Genomic DNA, 26,017 nt, shown 5'->3' with positions numbered 1-26,017 from the left:
AGAAAACAGTTCAGAAAAAAATGGGTTAAAACCATCTGTACATACATAAGTTTATAGATAATTTTCTAAAATTTTGAAACTGATGATAAGACCACCCTGTGGTAGACTGCTGTTAATCCTTCAGTGACCAATCTAGCTGTTGAGATGTTTATCCAGTAAGTAGATGGACAGTGGTTGACCACGCTGAACTTGGAGTTCAACTCTGGAGTAGATAAAAAAGCTGGAGTAGTTTCAACGTCCTGAAACCTGAATCTCAACACGTGCCTGTGCCATCAGTTGCGCCCCCCCCGGCTGCTAAAAAGGCCCATCCTTTTGTCGCAGGTGTCTGCTGGTTTTTGTTTTTCCGTTAGGGAATCCCCTTCAAAAACAAGAACAAAATGCTGCTTAGTTATCGGATAACGCCAGAGCCGGAGAATCTCTTCTCATCCTGAGCCCTCGTCTTTGGAAGGGAATCCTCTCGGAAGGGCTCTCCACCTCCCGCACGCACCTGCACACCCCTCGCCGCCCCTCCCCCCGTGTGTCTGGCACTGAGCAGCAGCCCATGGCACTGCGGCCACAGGATGGGGTCAGGCGTCGCCCGCCCTTTCTTTTTTTCTCTTCCCTCCTTTCCTAGGCTCCACTTGCCGTAGCATACATCCTCCCGTGGGGTTTGACTGGATCATTTATTTATCTTGTGCGCATTAAGAAACCACCATTAGGCTTTGGTGGGAGGTGCCTTACTTTCTGCGCGCTAGCCTGCCTCCCTTGCGCTGCGATAGGAATACACAATTGAACAGAAGCTGCAAGCTTGGCAGGAGCTGCCTTCTGCGTGTCTATTTATTTGCCGGATCCGTATTTTTTGCCGACTGGGTCACTGTCGCCCCGTCTCTAGGGTTTCATCTTCTTTTTTTTATGCTTATTATTGTTATTATTATCATTATCGTGTGTGTGGATTTTTATTATCTTTTTCTATAATTTTTTTTTTTCCGGGAACCCTCGCCGGAGTTTCGACGCCGGGCCGGACTTAGTGCTGGCGCGGAGGAGCTGCGCGGAGCCGTACCTCCTGCCCCGGGCCCCGCCCGCGGATCGGCCTCCCTGGCCCGGCGCCGGCCGCGGAGTAGCGAGTGCGCTACGCCACGCCGCGCCGCCGCCTCCCCGCGGAGCAGCCGAGGGATGCTGCTGCGCCGCGGCCGGGCATAGGTAGGAGCCGAGCGGGCGGGGGAGGGAGCGGAGGGAAGCAAGGAAAGACGGAAAGAAAAGATCCCCCAGCCCCAAGGGGAGAGAAAAAAGAAGAGAGACGAGAAGGAGCGTGAATGTGAAGGAATGTGCCTGCCCGCTGCCGGAGCCGCACGGTTGGGATAAAAAAAAAATAAAAACCCAGGAGGCTGATTCTTGCGACTTATCACCTGGAAAAAAAAAAACCACCAACAACCAAACAACAAAAAAAAAAAAAGCAAAGAGAGGAAAGAAAGCCTCTGCGACCGAAGAGGCTGAAGCGAGCAGCGCAAGAGGAGGGCACTCGGCGGATGGCGCGGCCGTACCGGTGACTCCGCGGCCGCGGGAGGCTGCGCGGAGCATGCCGTGCTGGCGGCGTGACTGAGCGGGGCGCTCCCGCCGCCCGCGCCGCCCTCCCCTCCGCCCCCCTCCGCCGCATGCCGCCGGCAGCCGCGGCGCGCTGATGCCCCGGGGCCGCGGCGGCGCTGCGGACGGCCCCTAGAATGAGCGAGGGGGCTGCCGGCGCCGCGGCGCCCGGAGCGGCAGAGGCGGCGGCGGCGGGGGGCCCGGGCGGGGATGGGGCCGGGGGTCCGCCGCGGGAGCTGCGCTGCAGCGACTGCATCGTCTGGAACCGGCAGCAGACGTGGCTGTGCGTGGTGCCTCTCTTCATCGGCTTCATCGGCCTGGGGCTCAGCCTCATGCTGCTCAAGTGGATCGTGGTGGGCTCCGTCAAGGAGTACGTCCCCACCGAGCTGATGGACGCCAAGGGCGTGGGGCAGGACCCCTTCTTCCTCTCCAAGCCCACCACCCCGCCCCGCGGCGCGGAGACTACCGCCGCCGCCACGCCGCGGCCACCTAGCCGCGTCAGCCCCCGCCTCACCACGATGAGCCGGGCCCCCCCGCGACCTCCCGGCACCCGCGGACCAGCGCGGGGCGGCCCGCGGCCCACCGCAGCTCGGCACCCCGCCGCGCCCCACACGGCGCCGCCCGCCAGCGGTTCCCCCGGCACAGTCGGCCGCGGCGCTCGGCCGCCGCCCGCCGCCCCCAGCACCCCGCCGCTGCCCGCATGGCCCACTGCGGCACACGCTACCTCCTCCTACAAGATCTATGTCCACGACTCGGCGCCGTCCTGGACCTTGTCTCCCTTTCAGGAGTCAACCACCACCACACCGGAGGCCAGCACGACCCCAAAAATCCGTAAGTACAGTCCGCCGCCCCGCGCCCTCGGGGCGCCCGCCCCACCCGTTTGCGAGTCCCCGTCAAAACCCGGTGTTTGCTCAGTGTCGGCGGGGTTAGGGCGATGCCTCGGGCGGAGGTTGCTGCCAGCGCGTCTCCGCGAGACGTGCGGCTCCCGCCCTGCGGGAGGCCGAATTGCTCCGAAGTTGGCGGTTCTTTTCTCCCTACCCCGCTTGCGCCCCTTTCCCCGCTTGCGCCCCCTTCTCCACCGGCAAGTTCCTCGCCGTTGTGATGTGATGGATGGTGAGGCAGGAGCAGCCATTTGAGCGGGGACTAGATTTCACTGTGTTTTTTAGGCAAGGTGCAGACCCCACTCTCTTCTTAAAGGCTGGTCTGCTGAGGGTATCTGAGATACGTTGGTAGCTGTCTCGGCGAGAGGGACAGTTGACGACCTCCCGGGCACCGGCGGCTCCGGAAGGGGCGGTGGGGGAGAGCAGTCCAAGGGAGGTGCTGTGCCGGTGCCTCTGTGTCCGTGAGGGAGTTTGACTTTCCACACAGTCGTCTCCCTCGAAAGAGATTTGAGAGAGGGCTCTAGAAGGATGCGCCCTCCGTCCCAGCACTAGGCTCCTGAAAGAGCCTCTGCCAGGTCTACGGGGAAGGAGCCCAGGGCTCACCACGAATATGCAGACGCCGTCAAACGGTCTTGCGGCTCCTGTGTGTAGACACCGCACTGTCTTGCTGTAATTGACTGATATTTTTTTTTTTGTGGTTTTTTTTTCTTTGTTCTTGGTTTTTTTTTTTTTTGTTTGTTTTTTAAGCACGGGATGGGGCTAGTTCGTCGATTGATGCTCGGTGTCTGGCTCTTCCCACCCTCCGAGGCACAAACCTAAGAATTCGGGCTGAATCTGAAATGCATTTGGTTTGGGTGCATCAACTTTCAGCATCTCGTAAAGGTTATCTAGGACAAACGCAATCCGTGCCAAAAGAGCTTATGTGTGATGCTGTTTAGTGAAATGCTCAATTATACCGTTATTATACTCATCTTCTGCGTTTTCTTGGATGCGGTAGAGGAAACGAGGAGCCATGTGTCCTCCATTAACTCTTGGTTGCTTCTGGTACAAACGTCAATTCAATTGAATGCTACCACCTGAATTGCTTTTACAGCCCATGGCTCCCCTTTTGCATGCTAATGTATGGCTGTTCAGCTCAAGGATTTTGTTAGCGCGTTATTTGAACTTTATTTTGTCCATTAAATCTATTTTCTGATGAGCCCTGAGGCTAGAAATACATGCAGGGCGAGCTGATCTTGTGAATTGACAAAATCGGGAGAACAGCAAATTGGACGTGTGGGTGGATGTGCAGGTGGTGGATGGCTGGGAATGATTACGAATAAAACTATCACTAAATCAGAAGAGCAAACAAAGCAGTAACTCATTTCCCCAGTGTCTGCTACAGTAATTGAGAGAGAACCTTCCTTTACAGGTGTGTCTGAGCCTGTTTGCTCTGTGGGTACAACCCAAGGAAATCAAATAGTTACCAGAAGGAAACTTACGTGGAGTTGGACCCTACCCATTTCACTTGGGTGTAGGGAGCTGTGTAGGGCACTTAAAAACAAACAGGCAAAGGGAGCCTGATTCTCAACCAGTGTCTCTGTTTTCAAGTCTTGTGTGAACCAGACATGTTATGTGGTGTTTCAGACTGCTGTGACCTGTGTGAGTTTGAAATGCTGCCTGGCCTTGTCAGGTAGGATCTCTTGGGGTATAAATGCTCTCTTCCAATCTATCCTTTTCTCCCCATGTCATGGTTGTCTTTTTGGGGGTGTGTGAGAAATCCACAGCAATTTCCACCCCTCTATGCTGTCTCCTTGCAAGGCACATTAGGCAAGAATATCCTGATTAATAAATAATGTTCATCTGGCAGGACTCTCCTCCATGCAAGACATACAAAGGAAGAAGAAAACCCAGAATCTTGAAATGTTCCTGGCAGTTGCAGAGTCTTGTAACCATTATTTGTTTTAGGGAGACTGCTAATACGTTTTACAGCAGGGTGTTTTGCCTCATTAAATACAGCTCAGTTATAGGATGAAATACAAGAAGTGCAAATCCAGCAGAAATTGACCCTGTTTGGGCACATTGGTAGCAGAGATTATCATTAATGGAAGATTAAATAGATTACATAAAAAAGGGTTTGAATTTGTAGGGCATGTGGAATATTTTTTTAAACCCTACAGCTGTACTTTTCTGATACATATAAGCATCTCTGAGGATATATGTAAAATTCTCTGAGGCTGCAGTATCCACTGGAGGGGAGGGGGAGAAGAAATGCAATCTTTCTGCCATAAGATGCTGACATGGTGTGACCCCAAAACAAGTATCTGCATCAGCCACTATCAGCTCTTAGGAAGAAGGATTTTTTTTTAAACCAAATTCATCCTCATTTCCCAGGTTGAGCTGCATGTTCCTTCTGTGCCCACTGCTCCAGCTGCTGTTGAAATGAAAGTCATGGATTCCATTGTAACATGTGAATACAAATCTGACATGACAAATCTTACACCCAGCTTTCAAAATAGTGCACACCCTTGTGTGATCCTCTGGCTTGGCAAGGCACATACGTGGGCAGGAGTCATAGGTTATTTAGCATTTCACAGCTTTTGAGAAAGGAAGCAGCTGTCTTTATGTATACTGGTTCATGTTGTAGTTTGTTTAATTGTTTTAACACGTTAGAATGGGCTCAAAATATGACTTAGGAAAGTGGAAGGCAAATCGGGAGCTATTTTTTTATAAAGCCGGATGATTGCCCACCTGAAGCAAATGTTGGTAAAGCCTTTTCTCTGTGTGTGCATTCATCTGAGAAGATGTTGTGAAATCTCTCTTTTTTTGTGGGTGTACATAATGACAATAATTCTTGGTTGTGTTTCACTCAAAGTCAAGCTATCTGTTAGCTGTTTTGAAAGTTCTTGATGAAGATCCTTCAGGTTCTGACTAAGCAAACGCCAGTTACTCATCAGATCTCTCTCTGTCTTTTGTGCCTGCCTGTGTTTGTCGTGATCATGCATGGACTGTGGCTTTTCGGCACGAGCCTCTTTATCCAGTGCTCAACGTAAAATTCAGTCATTGATTTAAAAAGATAGTCCAGTCTGTAGATCAGAAAAATCAACCAAGTGACTGGAACACACCAGTGAGGTTTTATTTTTATCAAGCCATTGGCTTCATTTCTGAAGAGTCATGCCCTGATTTTTCCAATATGCATTTTTCATGGTGTTCTGGGTTCTTCAGTAATATTATCTTTAAATTGAGATACTGTACTTATAAGAATTCCTGTGTGAATTCAGCTATGAAATAGCCCTGCGGTTTCTCTTGTGTTCGTATGACCAAAGGCTAATGCAGAGAACTGAGGTCAGGCAGGTGGGGCTTGACTAATGCGTGGTAACGAAGGAAAGAGACGTTGCAGAACTCTTAATCAGTGTATCTTGTGAAGTCCAGTTGTGACCTTTTTTTATGACTCCGGATTGCAGCCTGAGTATTCTTTGGTTTCCTGTGAAAGGTTTTCTGGTCCAGTCGTTTATCCTAGTCATGCCTCTGTCTGTTTGATATGCATGGCATAGGTTTAAGTAACAAGCTTCTGGCAGATGAATTGTTACCAACACTGACATTTTGGTAAAAGCTGTTTGTTTTATTTTGCACTGACTCAAATATCTTTTTCACATTAAGGATGACACTTAGATGGAACTGCGGGGTTTTCACCAACTGGAGGGTGTTGTGGGAGGTGCCAAACCATAGTAAAACCAGACCTCCTCTTCCTAGAGCTCTAAAACATTCTGCCAACAAATGACATGTATCTGTGAATACTTCACATTATGATCATGAGCTGTCATTGAAATCAAGGGGAGCATGTATGACTGTAAAGCACATGCCTTTAGCATCGACTAAGATTAATATGTCAGTTATTTATCAATCTGTAATAGAACAAAAGTTGTTGAATTAGGAGAAAAACATACTGAAGCGAACAACTGGGAGTTCAAAAAGCATTTGCTTTTTCCTCATTCCCACTTACTTTCTATTCACATATCATGAGTCAATGTACCACAGACATGATTAGGTTTATGTTTACCATCTTAAATACTTGAAGGGTACTGTCAAGATGAAATACAGAATTGTAGTCACACCACTGAAGTGGAAGTTATTGTAATTTAATTTTATTTTATTCATATATTACAGCTATATTTTGTTTCATATTTTTCAATTAAGTTGGATGACACTGGACTTAATACCATTTCCCATATATAATCCTCTTTGTAGTTAGGGACTAGCACAGTTATCACTGAGTTCATAAGGAAGTGGAATGTTTAAGTGAGGCCCACTCACAGATACATACATTGATTCTGTTCAGATATATTTCCTTTCTGTTCTGCTTAATTAAGTGTTTATTGGAATCCCTGACCTAGGAGAGCTTTCACAGCACTGGTATGATGAGAGGAAGGAATGTTGCTGAAATTACTCCATGCTGCCTTTTAACCCAGAAGAAAACTTTTTTGGAGGTTATAAGGATTCTCATTACATCAGTTTAACTTGTGATCACCAGTAAAAGCCAAGTCTTGCATTTTATTTATAATTTTTTTTTTTAGCATCTATACAACGTTATGTGATATATTATATGTTGACAACAGAATACCGTTATTAAAGTATTGATTCATTGCAGAGTATTATACTGAAGTGATGTCAGTGGTTTGTCTAAACCCACAGAAAATGGAAATTAAAAATTAAAGCAAAAGACCTGTCTCTATCTACAGTATTGTGTCTAGTGTTGCAGTACATTTGTCATCTGACTCAATGCTTTGAAATCTCCTGCAAAGCCCAGTAAATACATGATTGGTATGGATTTGGCTTTGACTTTAAATTTGATAGCTGATGTAACTTTCAGGAAGTACCTAAAACATACTAATGTTTGGCTTTTGCTGATTTCTCCATGACTTGCTTGGAAGCACAAGGAAAAGTGCCTAGTAAAATTGTGTAGGACCACCTGGCCACAAATAAATGCATTTGCGGAGACTTTTATATGTTTCTGAGCCTGGTGATTCCTTTCTTGAGATTCTGTGTGGTTCGAACAAGTTTGCAATGCTCCGGTCTTAACACCGTGTGTGTGTGTGTGTGTGTGTGTGTGTGTGTGTGTGTGCGCGTGCGCGTGCGTGTGTGTGCGCTTGTGCACACAAAATTCAGGCAGGTATTTGTGCATTTGCACAGTACTTGTTTTTGAGGAGGATCAGGACCTCAAAGACTGTAGTAATCTCAGGATCAGTGTTTGCTAATCAAGACAGCTGCTTTGGTTGCAGTGCTTGTCCTTGCAGTGTAGTCCGGAAAAGAAACCTGGAGGTTTAATAGCAGCGAACTAGACTGAATGCCGAGTTAAAGTGTTTTTTTTTTTTTTTTTTTAATTTGGAAGTCTGTTTCAGGTTCTGCTGTGTGCAGGGGATTCATTGTCACTGTTACTATTAAGCTTAGGGTTTGTGTTTCTTTTTTTCTTTTTTCATTACAAGTGTAGACATAACTCAGTCAGGAACATCACCATGATGCTTTGTGTAATGGAGATGATTTCTTACTCTGAGGGTCTTGGTTCTTGGACCAATTATGATGAGGGTTAGAAGCGTCATTTAATAAGGTGCTGTGCTTCAGATCAGAACTGGTGCTGTGTTTCCTCATTGCTCAGATCTAAATTTCAAAGGCGGACACCTCTTAAACCTGCTTCCATATTTTTATTATTCCATAAACCTGCTTCCATAAACCTTCCCCTTCATACCTAATCTCAAGTCACTCCATTGAGTAAAGCACATCTTCAGTGAAGAAAAGTAACTCCCTGTGAGGGCTGAGGAGATAGGCTTGCCAAGTGAGGGCACTTTTGACCAGGACAAGGGAGAGGATGAGCATTCAAATGGCTTCTAAGTAACACACAGAGGAAGTGAATGCGTCTAGGTGGACAAGTGCTTTTTGAGTAGGTTTTTACTTTTTGTCACGCACGTTTCTGGGGCCCCTTGGTAAAATGCATTCAAGAGGAGAAAAATAAACAAAGCACTCACAAGGAAAATTAAAATAGCAGCTGCATTTATAAATTTTAGTGCCCTTTTTGCAGAAGAAATACCTGATAGGATGAAGTCTTTCTGGTGAAATTTGGTGATAGTAGTAGGGAAAAATACATATACTAAATGCTTATTGCTAGCTATTAAAATGTTTGTTTCTGAAACTTGATCACCCTACTCAATACTGCTCTAGCAGTATTTAAAACTGTAGATAAAATAAGTAAACTCTAGAAAATTCTTCCAGTATTCCATCATTTCTGTCCTCCGAGGGCAATATTTTGCATTTCCAAAGTTGTGTAGCATGTAAATAGGAGGATTCTGTCCTTTTTACAACATGCTACTCCTGATACTATTCAAAGAGAATTCACTTCATACCATGTTTAGTAACAGATTTATTTATGTTTTTTTCCTTGGAGTAGTTTGATTTTTGTATTTCTGCAAGAACTAAACCTTTGGGAAGAGCTCGGGTAGAATGGAGAGTCCAATAAAATCATAACTGGGTGAAAGAATGAAAATCTTTGGGCTGAAATACCAGAAGAAATTCCTGCTTTAATCACTGTAAAATAGGCTCAATAACTTGCAAAGTCTCCTGTTTTTGCTTTAACGTCTTCTTCCTGTTAGTATTTGTTTTTATGGCTTTTCTTTTTAAGATTTGAATTAATCTCTTGGCAATTCTAAGGGACCTACAGTTGTGTCCCATTTGCATTTTACAGGGAAGATACACATTAGTAATGTATATATATTGGTAGTGTATTGGTTGCTCTTTGTGGAAAAATGAATTCCTATTTTAATCTGTATGAAAAGACCTTTCACTGAGGCATTTTGCACTGAGGCATAACCTTCTTAGCAAAGAATTGAGGGAAAACCATCTTGATAGTATTCCATATAGAAGCTATGCTGAATTAAGTAGTTTAGAGTCTTTGGTTTTTATAATGAGATTGCTTTATGGACAACTTTTACAAACTTATAGGCCCAATTTAGAGTGTGCCAGTGATGCCTTTTCTCTTTTTAGAGTTATGCGTCTGCAGAATCGGGGTCAATTTTTGTGAACATCTGTGTGATTATTACTGTGTCTTAGATGGCAGTACAAATGCTTTCAGAATGCCTGTGTAAATAAGTGTACATCAGCTTTAAAGTTGCCAGCATTATTTCAATGTACTTAGTGGAACTGAGATTCCAGTATTGCATTTTCTTTGTGTGTGTGTGTGTGTGTGTGTGTGTGTGTGTGTTTAACACTGTCTTGAAAAATACACCATTGTCATGTCTGTTCTTTGCCCAAAATAAGTTATGTGGTAAAATCTTTCTGTTCTGGGGGACTATAATTGCTTAGCTGTAGACTGTCACAGGTCCCGTGGGTCATGAATTATTTTGCACATCACTTTTAAACTATTTCCTTACATGTTTTTTTTTAACTGTTCCAGAAAATAATACTTCCAGTTTTGTACAGGTTTTCTCTGTATTCCTCAGCTAGATGTATGTCAGTGCTTTTTCCTAAAGCTTATAGATAGAAAATATTTCCTAAAATGTTAGAGATGGCAAGTTGTGTTTTAAGATTTAGTTATTTTCTGAAATAGAAATTATGAAATTATTCTCACATTATTCACTTCACAGCATTATTGCTGTTAAAGTTCAAGATCCTAGTTCAGTAGGAGCTGTGCCTTGATTGCTGGTTGTTACCAGATAGAGGGGCTATAGCACTGTGTAACAGCAAACCATTAAATTAGTATTAATAACAAATAGCCTTTTTTCCAGATCTGATTATTCTCACTGATGTCAGAATTCGTAAAGCAAGCATTTGAGATAAGATGGGGGTATTCTCTTGGAAGGGCTTTGGTGGCCTGTTTTTACTGCAGTGACAAGGTTTTTTTTTTTTTCTCCTAATGTGGTTGGCAAGGAAAGTAGAAAATGTACAATCTAACCTGCAGTTACTGTACTGCTTCTAAATGCACCCTCTATTTTAACAAAGCAAAAAAAAAACAAACCCTTGCATCAGAAAGTGTTGCTAACCCGCAAAATTGTGCTGCGTTGTGCAACGGTAATGTTTACTTTTGTCTCCCACTTTAATACATAATAAAATTATTAATACATAATATGCTCAGAGCGGCTGAGTGTTGTAGCTGGCTAACCTTCCCAGTGTCAGACAGATACTGTTGAATATAAAAAAAAGATGTAGGGAATATTTGTTTCCTCTCTCCCTGGTGAATTACAATAAAAGTGGTCAGAGGGTTATCATTAAATGCTGTCCCAGAAGTTTTGACTTGGGATTGATAGCGTAATATTTACTAAAAAAAAAAAAATAAATAAATCTATTAACTATCTTCCAAAGGGGTGTGGAGAAGAAATTAATTTTCTTTTTCAATCTCTTGGTGAATGTACAAAACGGGAGCAGGGGTTTTGCTTTAAGCCTAGAGATAACCTGTACTGAAATGGTGGTGATTTTCCTGCCATTTAGGAGTATCAAATATTAAGATTTTGTACTGCTAGGGTTCAGTGGACAGCGGGTTCAGGAACTTAATGGAGGGGATTATTCTGGTTTCTGATGAGTGTCAGGGCTCCTGATTTAGAAGGGTAGAGATTCTTTTGTAGTTATTTCATAAGTAGCTAAACTACATTAGTCTTTAGCCTGAAATCTGTCCCAGCTACTTAGGGGTCATAGTGTTAAAAGTTCAATCTTTTTTTTTTCTTTAAAAAAAAAAAAAGTACCACAAAACCCTAAAAAGCCTAAATGCCACACAGAAATACAGACAACAGTGACTTTTTCCTTAAACAGTTTGGGTTTCTTTTACTTTTAGATTTCCATCTTTATTTCATAACATGTTAATAGGGCATACCATGCATTTCAGAGGGTTAGTTGCTTATTTATAAAGACCGTGCTCAGTGTAATAATGTTGATTATAATCTGTTTCAATCAATCAAAAATGTTAGTGAGAAAGTTGCAAGCTAAAACAATTTCTAAATTGTAGTATTGAACAGCTGAAAATATTAATTGAATGCTTTTTCGGGGTTTATAGCATTCACAATTTTAAATTCATCGATTATCTCAAAGCAATGATACAGCCTGCTACTAAACTGAGATTGTATACTTCTGCAGCAGGTTTTCATAGTGCACACAGATACTCTTCCTGCCAAAGCTGTTCTGTTAGGAGGTTATACCTTTGCCTCATCTAATTACCTTCTGAGCTGTGAAGATGATGACATTGATGCTCATAATGATAATAAAAGCAACACAGAAAATTCACAGAATAGTTTCAGAATCATAGGTTCGAAGGCTCATTTGTAACGGGAAAGTGAACATTTGCCACTTGGTAACTGCTGTCACCTTGCCTTAGAGAAGAAAGGTGGTGGATGGGCAGTGGAGAATACGGCATGAGCTGTACCCATCCTGCACTTCTGCGCAAGGAGCTCTTCAGCACCGTTTGGCCTGATCTGGTAAGACACAGCCTTTGCCTTGGCTCTGTCAGCATTAACTATCTTGACTTGTTCTCTGAAAAAGCACAGAGGGAAAGAAGTGCTGCCAATACCTTTTTGTATCTGGAGCACATTCATTACAAAGGCTTACTTACTCCTAAATGGAAAGCAAGAATAGTAACTTAATGTTTTAAATTGGTTTCAGAAATATCTGCCTGCAGTAGGGAATTCTTACAGGTTTTAGGTCTTTGATGGCTGGATTTAATCTGAAGATAAGAATCTGAAATGTTAGTGTGTGATACGTTTAAGAGGGGAAGAAGAGTCTGATATTGTAATTGTTATCTTACAGGAGATTAAAGAGATTGCTTGCATCTGCCGAATTTTAGTAATCGGCTACACTACAAAGCTTGATTACACCTTGTGTTTACATACACTTGAAAAGCTGTCCTCTGTTACTTGGCGGATGTAGGAGATGTGTAGCCAGCTACCACTGAAGCCAGCTACCAGTGGAGTACCCTAAATCAAGCACAGTTTGAGGAGCTACTCCTCATTCCTTGTTTGTTTGTGGTGCATATTTTGGAAACATGAGCAGGTATTTATTCAAGTTGGATAATGATTAAAATACATTTATCCCTGAATTTAACAGTGATCCTGGCTGCTAGTAGGCAGACATAGGCTAAAAGTCCTTAGTATAAATAGATTATAATAGGTAGGGTAGAGTCCTGCAGTGAGGGTGAGGTATGCTAGGTGATAAGAGGATTAATGATTTTTGTGTTATGTTTCATTTGCATACTGTGAGAATTTTGTCTATTTAAAAGCAGTGTAGGTTTATTAGGGAGCTTATTTTTTGAAATGCTTTTAAGAAGATACTGTAAAATTAATTAGATATAATTCAATGCGTTTGAATTATTTAGAGATTATTTTTCAACCATCCCTTTACATTCTAACATTTTTTTTCCAGGTTTGTAATTCTGTCTATGAATCCAATCTATATGGCAGCATAGACTTTTGAACTTTTCCATTAACAAATACTACTTAAAAATAAATCTAGTATATTTTGTGTAATGGAATAGAATTACAAACTGAGGAACTCATGTGTAACTGGGTATTCAGTGGGAACTGTAGGCTGCTCTGCAATTCTGTAAGAATCACAGCAAGTAGCAGAGTAAACCACAGACAGGCACTAGACTGAATGTTTTACATGAGAATTAATAATTAAAGCTTATTAAAGAATATAGAGTCCAAATGTAATGAAGCTGTTCTAATTATCACCAGATTTTGGTCCACCTCTGCATTGGCAAGAGGTAATTAAAAGCTTGTAAGTTCAGTTCAGCTCTGCATAAACAAAGGTTGGAGTAATCAAAACAGAAATAAAGGGCATATGAGGATATTAGATTAAATGTACGTGATGTGCAATTTTAGTAGTAGTTATGGAAAACAAATTGATGTAAAAAAACCCCAACAAACCTTAAACCCAAAATGTAGTACCAGAGATTCAGTGTTATTTCATGTCTTTGTTAGTTACTTTATGATTTCCTACATTACAGGGCAAAATAACTTTTCTCACTAGGTAGTGAAAAGTGTATCTTATAGTGCATAGATCGAGATACTTTGTGTGAAGACAGTGCTCAGCCTTTGGCACAGTACTGTACTGCACTTAATCTTTGGAGCTCTGCCCTTTGTTACAATTGAAGGAAATTACCTTGTTGTTCCACTTTCACCAAAAGAAAGGTGACTTTAGTGTAGAACTGTTATAATAGACAGCTGTTACAGAATAACTTAATTTTCAGAATTTTGGCTTGCTTATTAGACTGCAGTTCATCCCCCAGAGGTATTCAAACCTCAGTGAAAATAACAGACCACAGATCATTGGTTACTGGAAGTTAAGAGACCAGGACCATCACTTCTCCTTAAACTCAGGTTTTCTTATTTGCGGAATAAGAAGTCTCATGGTAAAGAGGCACAGATGAGAAGTGAGAGGTGTGTTACAACGAATGTTCAAAAAATAATAAGGAAATACACTTCACAAGTCTTATTTTAAATTTCAGAAAGTACCTGATATCCTTGAATGTGCTATTGGTTGTGAGATCATTTTCAGTAATTTTCTGTCAGTGATATATATTAGATTTTAGAATTAAAGAGGAAGGAATGGAAGCTTTTATTCTTTTTTTAGATGATTTAAAAGCACATCTCCAAATATAGCCAAGATATGTCTCTGAGTAATGGGGCTGTATGTGAGACACCCTAACAAGCCAGTTACTCTAGTTCATAAGTCTTTAGTTTTTGTCCTGCAGTGAGTTGAATGAGGTTTGAATTCAGGATACGTTAGGCCAAAACCTGCCATTATGACAACCCCATTTAAATCTTTTAAACTTAATTTTATAGTCAGCTGTCACTAGGAATTTTAGTAACTACTATGTTTTATATTGCTGTCTTGTTATATTTTAGAACTGAAGTGTTATTGTTGCCATATCTCACATCAAAAGGAAGAAACACTTTCAGTATGAGGTAGTCTTCTATAGATAGAGTCAAAATGCTCTCTGAGTAGGTGGGATCCTTAGCCAAATCCAAAACCAGTGAGATAAGTGAGAATAAGTGGGCTCTAGGTAATGCTTAAAATAAACAATTACAAAGGAGTGACTTGCTTAGCTTTGTCTGTTGTTCTGCATTTGCTCATAGCTGACTTTTATTAAATGCAGCTATGCTGATCTCTTAAGAAAAATCTCTTCAACAATAATAATGTATTTATTACAGCAGATCTCAATTGGAGAGTGAGACAAGGTTTGTAGGAGAGGTATTACAATAGATCAATACAACAGGAGAAAAACTGGCCAATACTTTGTCTCTTTGGTGAGGTAACTGATTTCCTTTTCGCTTTTCAGCCTCTTTCCAGTGGTAGAATTCTAACACCCTCAAAGGTTTAGGTATGTTTTTTTTTAATTAACTGAAAATGTTTTTCATAACTTGAACTGATGTGCTTAGCTTTGAAGTATAAATAAGTAAGTGCGAACCTCGCTAAGTGTTGTCCTATTTGCTTATTTATCCTGCTTGTTAGGTTTAGGGTCTAAAAACAATACCTGTATCAGAGAAACTTAACAAAGGTGGGTGAGAAACTGTTTATCATCTTAAAATTCTCACGTATTCAGATCATCTTAGTAGTCTGGAGGAAGGTTTAGTATCAGTAGTTATTATTGAAGATTAATATTATGTTAACACCTAGATGTATGACTCCAACAGAGACATTCACATTGAAGGTGCACTTATTATGAATTTCAGAGCCTATATGAAATGGTTTATTCTGCTGTTTGAAAACATGTTTTGGTAATAGCTTTTTTTTAATGCCTTTAGGCCATTTAATTGTCGTTAAGTGGCATAATATGCTGTATGGAGTGGAGAGCTGGGAGTATTTTGGTTGCAAGTAGGATAATGAAATGGATTGAAAACAAGGAGGAGTAATAAACAAATGGATTTTTACTATTAACAGCTACCTTGGGCTCTGCATCCTATTTATGACCCAAGTATACCATATGCACCATCTAAGGTGGGATGTCTTTTCCACCAGGCAATCATGGAGTTTACTACAGGTAGTAGTCTGTCTGGGCCTGATCCTGCCCCTGCTGAAGTACTACTAAAGCTATGTTAATTTTAATAGTAATGGACTAAGCCTGTGGACCATCATTTGTTACTTTGGAAGTCAGTGAAAGCTCTGCATGTGGCCTGATGTGGGACCCAGTCAAACACAATGTCTGCCACAGCTGTGCCCAGACATCCATTTTACTGAATGGTGGGCTGGTATCTGTGTAGAAGGTTTTTGACAGGGCTTTTATATTCTGCATAGAATCATAGAATAATTAAGGTTGGAAAGGACCATAAGATCATCTATTTCCGACGCCCCTGCCATGGGCAGAGACACCACACACTAAACCATGTCACCCAAGGCTCTGTCCAGCCTGGCCTTGAACAGTGCCAGGGACGGAGCATTTGCAACTTCCTTGGGCAGCCTGTTCCAGTTCCTCACCACGCTTACAGTAAAGAGCTTCTTCCTTATATCTAACCTAAACTTCCCCTGTTCAAGTTTGAACCCATTACCCCTTGTCCTATCATTACAGTCCCTGATGAAGAGTCCCTCTTCAGCATTGCTATAGCCCCCCTTCAGATACTGGAAGGCTGCTATGAGGTCTTCACGCATCTTCTCCAGGCTGAACATATTTCAGTTGTGATCGTGTGGCAGGGTGCTCTGTTGGAAGTCAGAGAAGCATTAGGATCAGTTAATTTTTTCTTTTTTTTTGGGGGGGGGGGATGTCTTGGCTTGAAGTTGTTGCCTTGCCTCTGCGTTTTCTTGGGGTCTCACAAGTGAAGCTTTGTTAATGACGTAAGTCATTTGTAAAGAAACCCGCACTGTAAGCTTCAGGTCTTAAAAGGAAACTGTTTAAAAAATGAAGTATTAAGTTTGTGAGATAAAATGTTGAAGTAAGGTAATATTTATCCATTCTGTCAACTAAGGCAGCATTTGTAACCTAAACAACTACTGCACTAATCTTGGAGAACTAAAGACCTCCTCAGTGACCCTATATTTACTCTAGTATGAAGCAAATGGCTAATGTAGGTAGATTCCTGGTATCCCAAACAGTTCTGCTTGCCTCTAGTATTTTTTTGAGCTTCATGAAAGAGGTGTCAGTGGTTAGAATTTCCCTTCAGAAGTCTTCATTTGAGAAGTGTCTGTTCTTCAGTAAGTGAAGTCATATTGTGGGAACTGAACTGCCAGGGATTTCAAGGCCATTGCTTAGTAAGAATTTACATTTAAACAGGTAGAAGTATCAAATGCCTTTTTCAGAACTGCCAGGGATTTCAAGGCCATTGCTTAGTAAGAATTTAAACAGGTAGAAGTATCAAATGCCTTTTTCAAAGAAAAAAAACAACAGCCGTAGTTCTCTAAAGTCCCAGATGCTTTCTCTGTAACCCATGTGAAGCTCTACCAAATGACCGACTTTTTATAGAGACAAGCAGTTGATTGCGTAACTGGTATGCATAGTCACTGTGAAATGCATCACAGAAAGTGTGATTTTTAGATGATATTGTAAACACACCTATAATAAAATTAAAAAATAATTCACACAGTATATTTGGAGTTTTTACATTAAATCAGGATATGTATTGTGTGCAGTTCTGGTGTCCTCAACATAAAAAGGACATGGAACTGTTGGGTTGGAACAAGTGCAGAGGAGGGCCACAAGGATGATGGGATGATGAGGGGACTGGAGCACCTCCCGTATGAAGACAGGCTGAGGAAGTTGGGGCTGTTCAGCTTGGAGAAGAGAGGGCTGCGTGGAGACCTCATAGCTGCCTTCCAGTATCTGAAGGGGGCCTATAGGGATGCTGGGGAGGGACTCTTCATTAGGGACTGTAGTGATAGGACAAGGGGCAACGGGTTAAAACTTAAACGGGGGAAGTTTAGATTGGATATAAGGAGGAAATTCTTTCCTATTAGGGTGGTGAGGCACTGTAATGGGTTGCCCAGGGAGGTTGTGAATGCTCCATCCCTGGCGGTGTTCAAGACCAGGTTGGACGAGGCCTTGGGTGGTACGGTTTAGTGGGAGGTGTCCCTGCCCTTGGCAGGGGGGTTGGAAGTAGATGATCTTAAGGTCCTTTCCAACCCTAACTATTCTATGATTCTATGATCAAAGGAGTATTCGGTACTGCACATTTTTAAAACTAACTGTAGTTTTTTGCCGAGTCCTGCAACAGGCATGAAATCTCATCTATTCTCCTGTATTTGCTTCTGAAAGCATAGACTGTAATAGCTATATAGAAATTTCATTGATGGGTTCTGTAGTATCTTAAATAGGGGCAAGTAACAGTCGCAAGTGATGCATATTTTGGAGGACATGTACATGATAAATTTAACAGAAGCTGTCTTTCCTCATTTCATTTTTTCAATATATGCTGTGCTACCTGTGCTTTACTGGTGCAGTGAAATTGTGAATGCTGGTTCCAGTGTTCTGTGCTGATTATTCTGTTGTTGCTGTTCAGTTAAGCTTTTCCAGAAACACACGGAGAGAACAGAACAGTAGAGGTAGGAGCAGAGGTCTTGTGCTCAGAGGGAATGAGAAAGACTGATTTATATGCTTGGGAAATCAGAAAGCCGATGGAATCATATATATTGTGAAGATTTAACCTGCTTTCTCGTAGGCCTAATTTATTATGATAAAACTCCTGCCAACAGGTGAATTATTGAAGAGCTAAGAAGGAAATTACCCCAAGATGATGTACTGTGTTCACAATCAGGTAATACAGTCTGTGATCAGTTCCTGTTGTGCTCTCCAGCGGGATTCTGTAGCATTTCTCCCAGGAGTTCTCCTGGGATGGGGACACTCGGGAAGAGAAATAAATAATATGTGCTGGAGAAAGAATTCTACATATCGTGGGCCATTTTGATGGATCTTTTCAGTTCCCCCAGCAGAAAGATTTCCTAGGCAGTTGAAGATGTTGTATTGTCCATACTGTTTCTGCAGTCTTGAGTTGAATAAATATTTCGTCATCACCTGTGTTTGTTATGGTCCACCACTCCTGCCTGAACCTTGCTGAAAAGCTACTATGAGTCTCAGTGAACAGAGAATCATGCCCCAGGAGAGAGTGTTCCCTGTAATGGTGCTCACAACATTCTTAATTTCCTTTTAGTATTATTTAATCCCAAATCTAGTTTTCAGAAAAATATACCGTGGAGAGCAGCCAGGTCTTTTAAAATTCTACCTAAGAAGAAAAGTGTTCTGAATTCAGAGTGTCTTGTGTAACTACTATGGAAGCCCATTGATGGTATTGTCTTGCTTGTTTCTTGCCCTGTACCATCTGCCTTAGTTTCCATTTCTCTGCTGATTGATGTATTAGAGTCAGAAATACCGATGTAGGCAACTGCAAAACATAAATTCAGTACTTCCTGTTAAGAAGAGAATGGCTCTTCTGCATTCAAAGCTCCTTTAATTTTGAGGATAATTCTTATAGTTCTTTTCTAGTCTATAAAAATCCTCCAAAAGTTTTTGGAGAGAGATATATTTGGAATATCTTGGCCCACCTTTGTAAGAGTTAAAGGTGTAGCTTGATATCTGTCTATCTGTTTGTGATTATCTGTCCTGTTCTAGAAACCCTTGCTGATGCTTCTTTTATATAAGTGCTTCATTTTCTCTAGAAGTGGTTCCAACTGGAAATACAAAGTTTGTAGGAGATGTTTCTCCATCATATTCTGTGGTAACGATCAATGCACAGAAGTAATTTATTTTATATGCAGTATCCATAATTGATGCCTGATCTTTTAGCAGAACATCTGATTCTTTCATAGCCTTCCTGTGACTGATGCACTTAAATGCCTTATTTATTGCCTTTACCTAAGAGCTTTTAAAATTCTCTTGGTTTTCTGAATAATTTGCTCTGGCTAGATTTTATTTTTGACAGGATGTGTTGTCATTTAACTTGCTGTCTTCTCCTGCTGTTTTCTTACTTTTAGGAAGAGGAGTAATTCCATACCTTCCTGGATTAGATTGCAGCGTAATTTGAAATTCTGGTATTTTATATTCTCAGGTTTTTCCCCTTCCATTTAATTTTTTTCCTTTTTATTTCCAACTTCCCAAGTGTTCTGAAAAGCTTCACCTGTTACTTCCTCATGCTGTTGTCTTCCTTGTCATCTCTCTTTTCAGTCATAACTAAGCTGCATCATGTGCTCGTGTTTTGAATCAGCTTCTGTTTTTCCATGAGAACTGAGTGAAAACTGGTTGTTCAATATCCTTTTTTTGCTGTTCCAAGAAGCAGCTGTTCAACATGCTGAAGATTTGCTGCTAGAAATATCAAAATAATAGACTATAGGAATAGAATCACATTTTCCCCCTCCCACAGTGGGGTAGAATTTTCTGTGTTTGCTTATATCCATTGGATGGCAAGTTGTCAAGTTATCCACTCTCCTCCTGAATCTTTTCTTACCTTCTTTCATGAGGAAGAGTTTGAAGACTTTTTTTCAGCTGTAACAATGCTCAAGTTCCTCTCTGCTGGAGTTTTCACATGATCATTGCATTTAAGTGAGTAATTTTTATATTTTCTTTACATGTTGAGAATGTATTCTCTGTTACCCATGGGGATAATGTTTTCTTATTGCAATATAGATCTATCTTCCAAATTCTGTATTGTGATTCCTTAAATTACATTCTTGGTATGGATATGCTGCATAAACGTGGCATTTTCTTAAGCGTTGTGTAGAGCTCAAGTGGATGACTTCACACAGTGGGCCCTCGCAGTAAGCAGATCCTTATCCTTCATGTTCCCTGCCAGTTCACATCTGGCTGTGGAACTTAGGGATTTTTTTTTTTTTTTTTTCCCTTCAATTTCATCTCTCTGCTGGACCATCTGAGAGCTGCAATTCCAATTACATGAATTATTTGTTGACCGAAGAACAATCAGAGCAGCTTGACTCTGATGAAGGATCGGTTTCCTGTCGGTTTCTTCCTTCAGAAGGCAGGATGCTCATTTGGGGAGAATTCCAAGGATGCTTTGATGGGATTTCCCATGCTTTGGCACTTCTGCATTCCTTTCCTTTACAATATATTGGGTTTGCAGCTGCCAGATTTGTCTTCAAAGGACAAATACATCACTGAGAAGGCAGACTAAATCATTCTATCCTCTCCTCAACATATGGGATAGTTTCTGTCTTGTTTCACTTCTAACTGCTTCTTGGTTATATATAATCACTTTTGCATATGCATGCTGCTGCACTTTTGCTTTGGAAAGTTGTGTTTGTGGGTGTATATTTCTAATTTCAATAGAGAAAAAAGTTGTTTTTTTTTTTATTTTATTAAAGTTACCTAGCTAATTTCTGAATGACCTTTCTGCACTTCAGGTCATTATCTGGTACTATAAAATTCCAATATAATATTAAATTTGGGTGGGTGGGATGTGTATTCTGAATGACAGATGTCTTAAAAAATGTTCCATAATTTTAAAAGAGGTCCATTTTCCACTTAAAAGTAAGATTTCTGGGTTTTATGATTCCTTTTCGCTTCCCAAGGAACAATTTTGACTTCCCAGAGTATTTCTTTTTAAATTTAGTGCCCTTTTGACACTCTCCACTTCTGCATTTAATATTCTTGCTGTTTTGCAGAAATGATGATAAAGTGAATATTTTAATGCAGTAAGAAAAGAACTTTAATGCAGTCAGTTCCATTAGGCACTCCTTAGACACGGTACTAAGTAAGCTTTATTTTGATCAGTAAATTTCTAGTGGCTTTATTGTTTTCCTGAGTAGGTAATTGAGTGAAGAATAACAGTCTTGAATGAGAAAGCCTTTACATTCTGTTCACATTCCTCGACGTTTAGAAGAAGATACAGCAATGCTGAATTTAAAAGGACAATCTGAATATTTAAAAATATTCAATTTTATTGCATATTAGGTAACACCACACTCTGTTTAATATTGTAGTGGGATCCTTTTTTATTGGCAGATGTGTAACATGTTCCAAGATGTATGAATGCATTTGGTTTTAAAATGTTATGTGCAATAAAACTTCTACTGTACATCAGTGAGAGAATTAAGCTAAATTCTGTTTCATACTGTACTTAACCACTTTTCTTGGTCATGCAATTAAAATGTATCACCACAAATCATGTACAGCCTAAATAGTGGTTCTGTAGAACTCGGAATAAGCATTTATCAAGTAAAATAGTCCCTTGCATATAAGGTCGTGAGTTAGAACAGTGTTAAAAGGGTAGCATAGAAAGTATGGGATTAGTGGTTTAAACAAGTGCCCCAATCTGTTAAAAAATTCTGAGCAAACAGCAATTCCTATTACAGGTAGCCCCAGCTATTCAGCACCAATCCTTGCTGCTAAAAATGTCATTTGGACTGAGTGTCCGCTTCTTTTCTTTCTTGGAAACATTGGGATATTTTTACTTCTGACTTACAGTCACTCAATAGTATACTGTATTTTCAGATTTGTAATGGGCTCGGGTGACATCATAAGCTTTAGGATACTTATTTCAAAACCTCTAACAATTTGCCCAAAGTGGTTTCTGAAAATGCAGAGTACTGGTAATATGTTTATCTAATATGATAAATGTTGGTCTATTATAATTTGCCTGTTGAAAAGTTATTTTTGTCAACCAATTTATATGCCCACTTACTATTTTACTTATGATTTACACTTATTTTACTGCATAAACTTTATAATCCATTGCTTTTTCTAGACTAAAAAATGCTATTTTCAGAGTACTCTGACATAAGCTTGCAGTTTCTATGGTGTGCCCTTGATACATCAGTGTGTGGGCCTCCAACTTTTCTTCTTACCATCACCAACCTCATTGATTCACTTGGGTTATACCAGTGCGTTTTTTTTTCTAAAACATTTTTGAGTTTTCTAGTGTGGGGAGTGTGTTGGTTTGGGGTTTTTCTATATTTGTCCCTTTCTATTTTGGAGATCAGTATTTATGAATTCACAGAATCACAAAAGCAGAGCCTACTAACTGGTCCCTTATTTTGTCTTCTGACAGTTTCTGACAGTGCAAGTTCAGGTATAATACGAGGATTTTAACACCCTGTTGCCCAGTCTTTGAGCTCCACAAAGTTTTATTCTAGTGTTTTGCAATACTTACCTTTGGAAAATTTTTCTAATGTCTAATATGGCACACTTTTGTCCACTCTCCTGAGGTGGAATTGCCTGAGTTTGGCGTCCTTTCTTTTTGTCATATATGATTTGTTTGCCGTTCATTTTCTGTGCTGTGAGGTTGATAATTTCTGCTTAAGTATCATACCTTGTGTTTGTCCCAGTTGAAGAACTTAAAAGTTATGCAGAGTTGGTAATTTTTACTGCTTTGGTCTAACAAGAACTCTTACTTGAAATACTTGAAGTGAAATACTTCTATGGCACAGACCAGCAAGAATTGTTTCCTTTAATATAATGGGGAGACATTAATGTCTTTACAGATATTCCATGACGTTACTGGAGTACCCCCCCGTATGAAGACAGGCTGAGAAAGTTGGGGCTGTTCAGCCTGGGGAAGAGAAGGCTGCGTGGAGACCTCATAGCAGCCTTCCAGTATCTGAAGGGGGCCTATAGGGATGCTGGGGAGGGACTCTTCATTAGGGACTGTAGTGATAGGACAAGGGGTAACGGGTTCACACTTAAACAGAGGAAGTTTAGATTGGATACAAGGAGGAAGTTCTTTCCTGTAAGGGTGGTGAGGCACTGGAATGGGTTTGCCCAGGGAGGTTGTGATTGCTCCATCCGTGGCAGTGTTCAAGGCCAGGTTGGACAGAGCCTTGGGTGATATGGTTTAGCGTGAGGTCTCCTTGCCCATGGCAGGGGGGTTGGAACTGGATGATCTTAAGGTCCTTTCCAACCCTAATTATTCTGTGATTCTTCCAAGAACAATTTGTAGAGATTAGGATTGAGTGAGGTACTGTTGGAGGATTAGCAATTGCTTAAGGTGTTCTGAGTTGACAGCTAGTGGATAGCTTTCCCTGATAGCTCTTTTATAGTCCACTGCAGCTGGATAAAAATCAGTGAGAAAGTGAACTTGCTTGTTTACCCATTAATTTGGGTTTTAACAGATGAGTTTGGCTTCCACAGTAAGTTGTTTAATATATCATCCCCATCTATCATGATCTTGATAACCTCAGTTAACACACTGATTAATCCTCAAATTCTTCTTCAGTAGTTCCCTTCTTGGTAGCACAATGTGAAGGGAAGTGTTCCTGGCATGTCTGAACAAACAGCACACTTGCTGCTCAACACCCAGATTAATAGAGCCTGAAGAAAAGGAACCCTCTCTTCCTCCTATTTCCTGCTTTCCCTATGTGCCAAATAAAGCTGTAGTTATATTAATTTATGTATTTGTTTGGGTTTTTTTTTTCTTAATGTTGCACATTTTGCTGTTATTTGAACTTAAAAGTAGTAGTTGCCCTTAACTTCATTATTAATAACTGGAATGCCCAAAACACATTTCAAATGTCATCATAGAAATAGCAAACATGGTGTAAAATAGCTTTATTTTTAAGGACTTTTTTGTGAAGCCACAACCCTTATATTGAATCTAGCAGTATTCCCACAGTTGTAAACTGATTTAAGCACTCTCTATCTTAACTTTAGCTGTTGTATATGTTGAATATTGACGTGGGACAGTTCTTCCCTTTAAAGTTTAGTTACATGGAATAAATACAATCATATTTCAGTTGCAGTATTTTCACCATTTATGTGGAAAAACATTCATTTTATGCCTTCACTTTTTAAATATGAAAAAAGTCTGATATATTTGTGAGAAGTCTGAAAAAAAATTTTTTTTTTGTTATTGTTGTTTTTATTTGGGTTTTGTTTGTTTTCTTTTTTTTTTTTGGGTGTTTGTTGTTTTTTTTTTTCCTTCCTTAGCAGGAACTAACTACAGAGATTTCTCTGAAGTGGGCAGGAGTGAGGAATAAAGGTTTTAGTAAGAAACTTACGAAGAAATGAAATATGTATGTTGAGTGAATAATATTTAGGCGTAAACTACATGGAAAATGATCTAGATACCATTTTTATAAATTCAGTAAATTAATGTACGGACAAGCTATTACAGGAATTACTGTACAAAATAAGCAAACTTTATAACCAAACGGCAGCCTCTAGGCTGTTGTTACAAGAAACGTTTCCTTTCCTGCCATGCCTGTGGTAGGATACAGCTGTGACAGTGTTATCAATGCCACATCTGACAAAATGTTGTAGAAAGATAATGGAATTTTGCAATTATTTTTTGTAGGCTTTATGATGCACATTTCATTTGTACTTTCATTTGTTTCCTAATGCTGGTGATGGATTCTCTTTGGAATACAGCATGAACTAGATAGCAAACATATATTCTTGAGATCTGAGTGAATGTTAGAATGTGTATCTTCTTGTTTAGAAATATTTTTCCTGGTGGACATAAGTTAGTTTATAGGTTTATGTTCTTATGCTTAACATCTTGAAACAAATTACAGTATATAATCTTCTTAAGCAAACTTGTTGTAAATAAATGGTAGTTTTAAGTGTCTAATCTTTATTTTCTACAAAAGCAAATATTAATCCTTACTAAGCCAGAAAATGAGTAAACATAAGTCTTTCCTGTCTTTGGTGGTATTTGCCAGAGTGGTTTCTTTCCTGTGTCTCCGCAACTTATAGTACAGATGAAAACTGTGACTCAGTTTTAAATGTGGAAGACCAGTGTGGTGCTCTCATACATCCCTGTCTTTTGACCCTGTAGCCACGGGGATGCTCCAGGGTTCATGACTCCTGCTGACATCCCCAGGGCTTCCTGCAGCACTGGCCCACTTGAGCATCAAGTGCCAATGGAAATCTTTAATGTCATCTGAAGATCTCTCCGCCATTGTGATTTTGCCTGATGGCAGAAGCCTTTTAAGAGCATGTTAATACTAGAAGTAGTTTATAATTTTTAAAACAAATTATTAATCTGTTGTTAGTAGTAGAAGGATATTTAGCTTTAAGGACAAGCTAGACATCACTGCTGTATCAGTTAGAAAAGGAGTTTGAGCAGTGTTACTTTATCCCTAACAACAGAGAAACGTGTCTGGAGCTTCTTCACAGTAGTGGTCTTAACTTCTGCAGCACTATGGTTGTCTCAGAGCTCTGCTAACCCAGGAGTATGTGATTTAAATAGGACACAGAAGACCAGCTTCTAAACAGGGAGAGGGCGGTACATAGGTGATAACACATATCAAATGTGTTGACATAGTTTTGCCTCCAAGAGCTGACAACACTGAGTTCAAACAGTGTGTAGCTTCCCTTGCAGAACTTCTCTTAACTCATCAGTTGAGAGTATTTGTTAGTCTCAATCTTCTGCACTGGAAACCTTCTTCAATAATAACACCCCTGTTGCCATAGAGCCCTGTTTGTTCAGTGATCTTAATGCTGACGTAGCATGTTGAAGCAAAAACTTCTGTTAAGTCGCAGTATCACAGTATCACAGTATGTTAGAGATTGGAAGGGACCTCGAAAGATCATCTAGTCCAATCCCCCTGCCGGAGCAGGAACACCTAGATAATGTTACACAGGAATGAGTCCAGGCGGGTTTTGAATGTCTCCAGGGAAGGAGACTCCACAACCTCCCTGGGCAGCCTGTTCCAGTGTTCCGTCACCTTCACTGAGAAGAAGTTTCTTCTCAAGT

General features: G+C 40.7%; 1 protein-coding gene across 2 annotated transcripts in view; it reads left to right on the top strand.

The window, feature by feature from the left end:
* The first annotated feature begins 689 nt into the window (after nucleotides 1-689).
* Nucleotides 690-26,017, top strand: part of NRG3 (neuregulin 3) — a 417,558-nt gene continuing 392,230 nt past the window's right edge. Inside the window, exon 1 of one of the 2 annotated variants that reach the window (XM_061449929.1) lies at nucleotides 690-2,391. In XM_061449929.1, coding sequence (XP_061305913.1) covers nucleotides 1,698-2,391 — 694 coding nt within the window. In that variant the 5' untranslated portion in view covers nucleotides 690-1,697. The remainder of the gene's footprint in view (nucleotides 2,392-26,017) is intronic. The other variant, XM_061449919.1, reaches the window with a different exon arrangement.

The sequence above is a fragment of the Pezoporus flaviventris genome, unplaced genomic scaffold (assembly GCF_033815535.1).
Source record: "Pezoporus flaviventris isolate CSIRO_AGI_PZ_B2104156 unplaced genomic scaffold, CSIRO_AGI_Pfla_v1 ptg000001l, whole genome shotgun sequence".
In the NCBI taxonomy this organism is placed as follows: domain Eukaryota; kingdom Metazoa; phylum Chordata; class Aves; order Psittaciformes; family Psittacidae; genus Pezoporus; species Pezoporus flaviventris.
The sequence above is the reverse complement of the archived record's forward strand: the minus strand, read 5'-3'. Positions and strand labels throughout refer to the sequence as shown.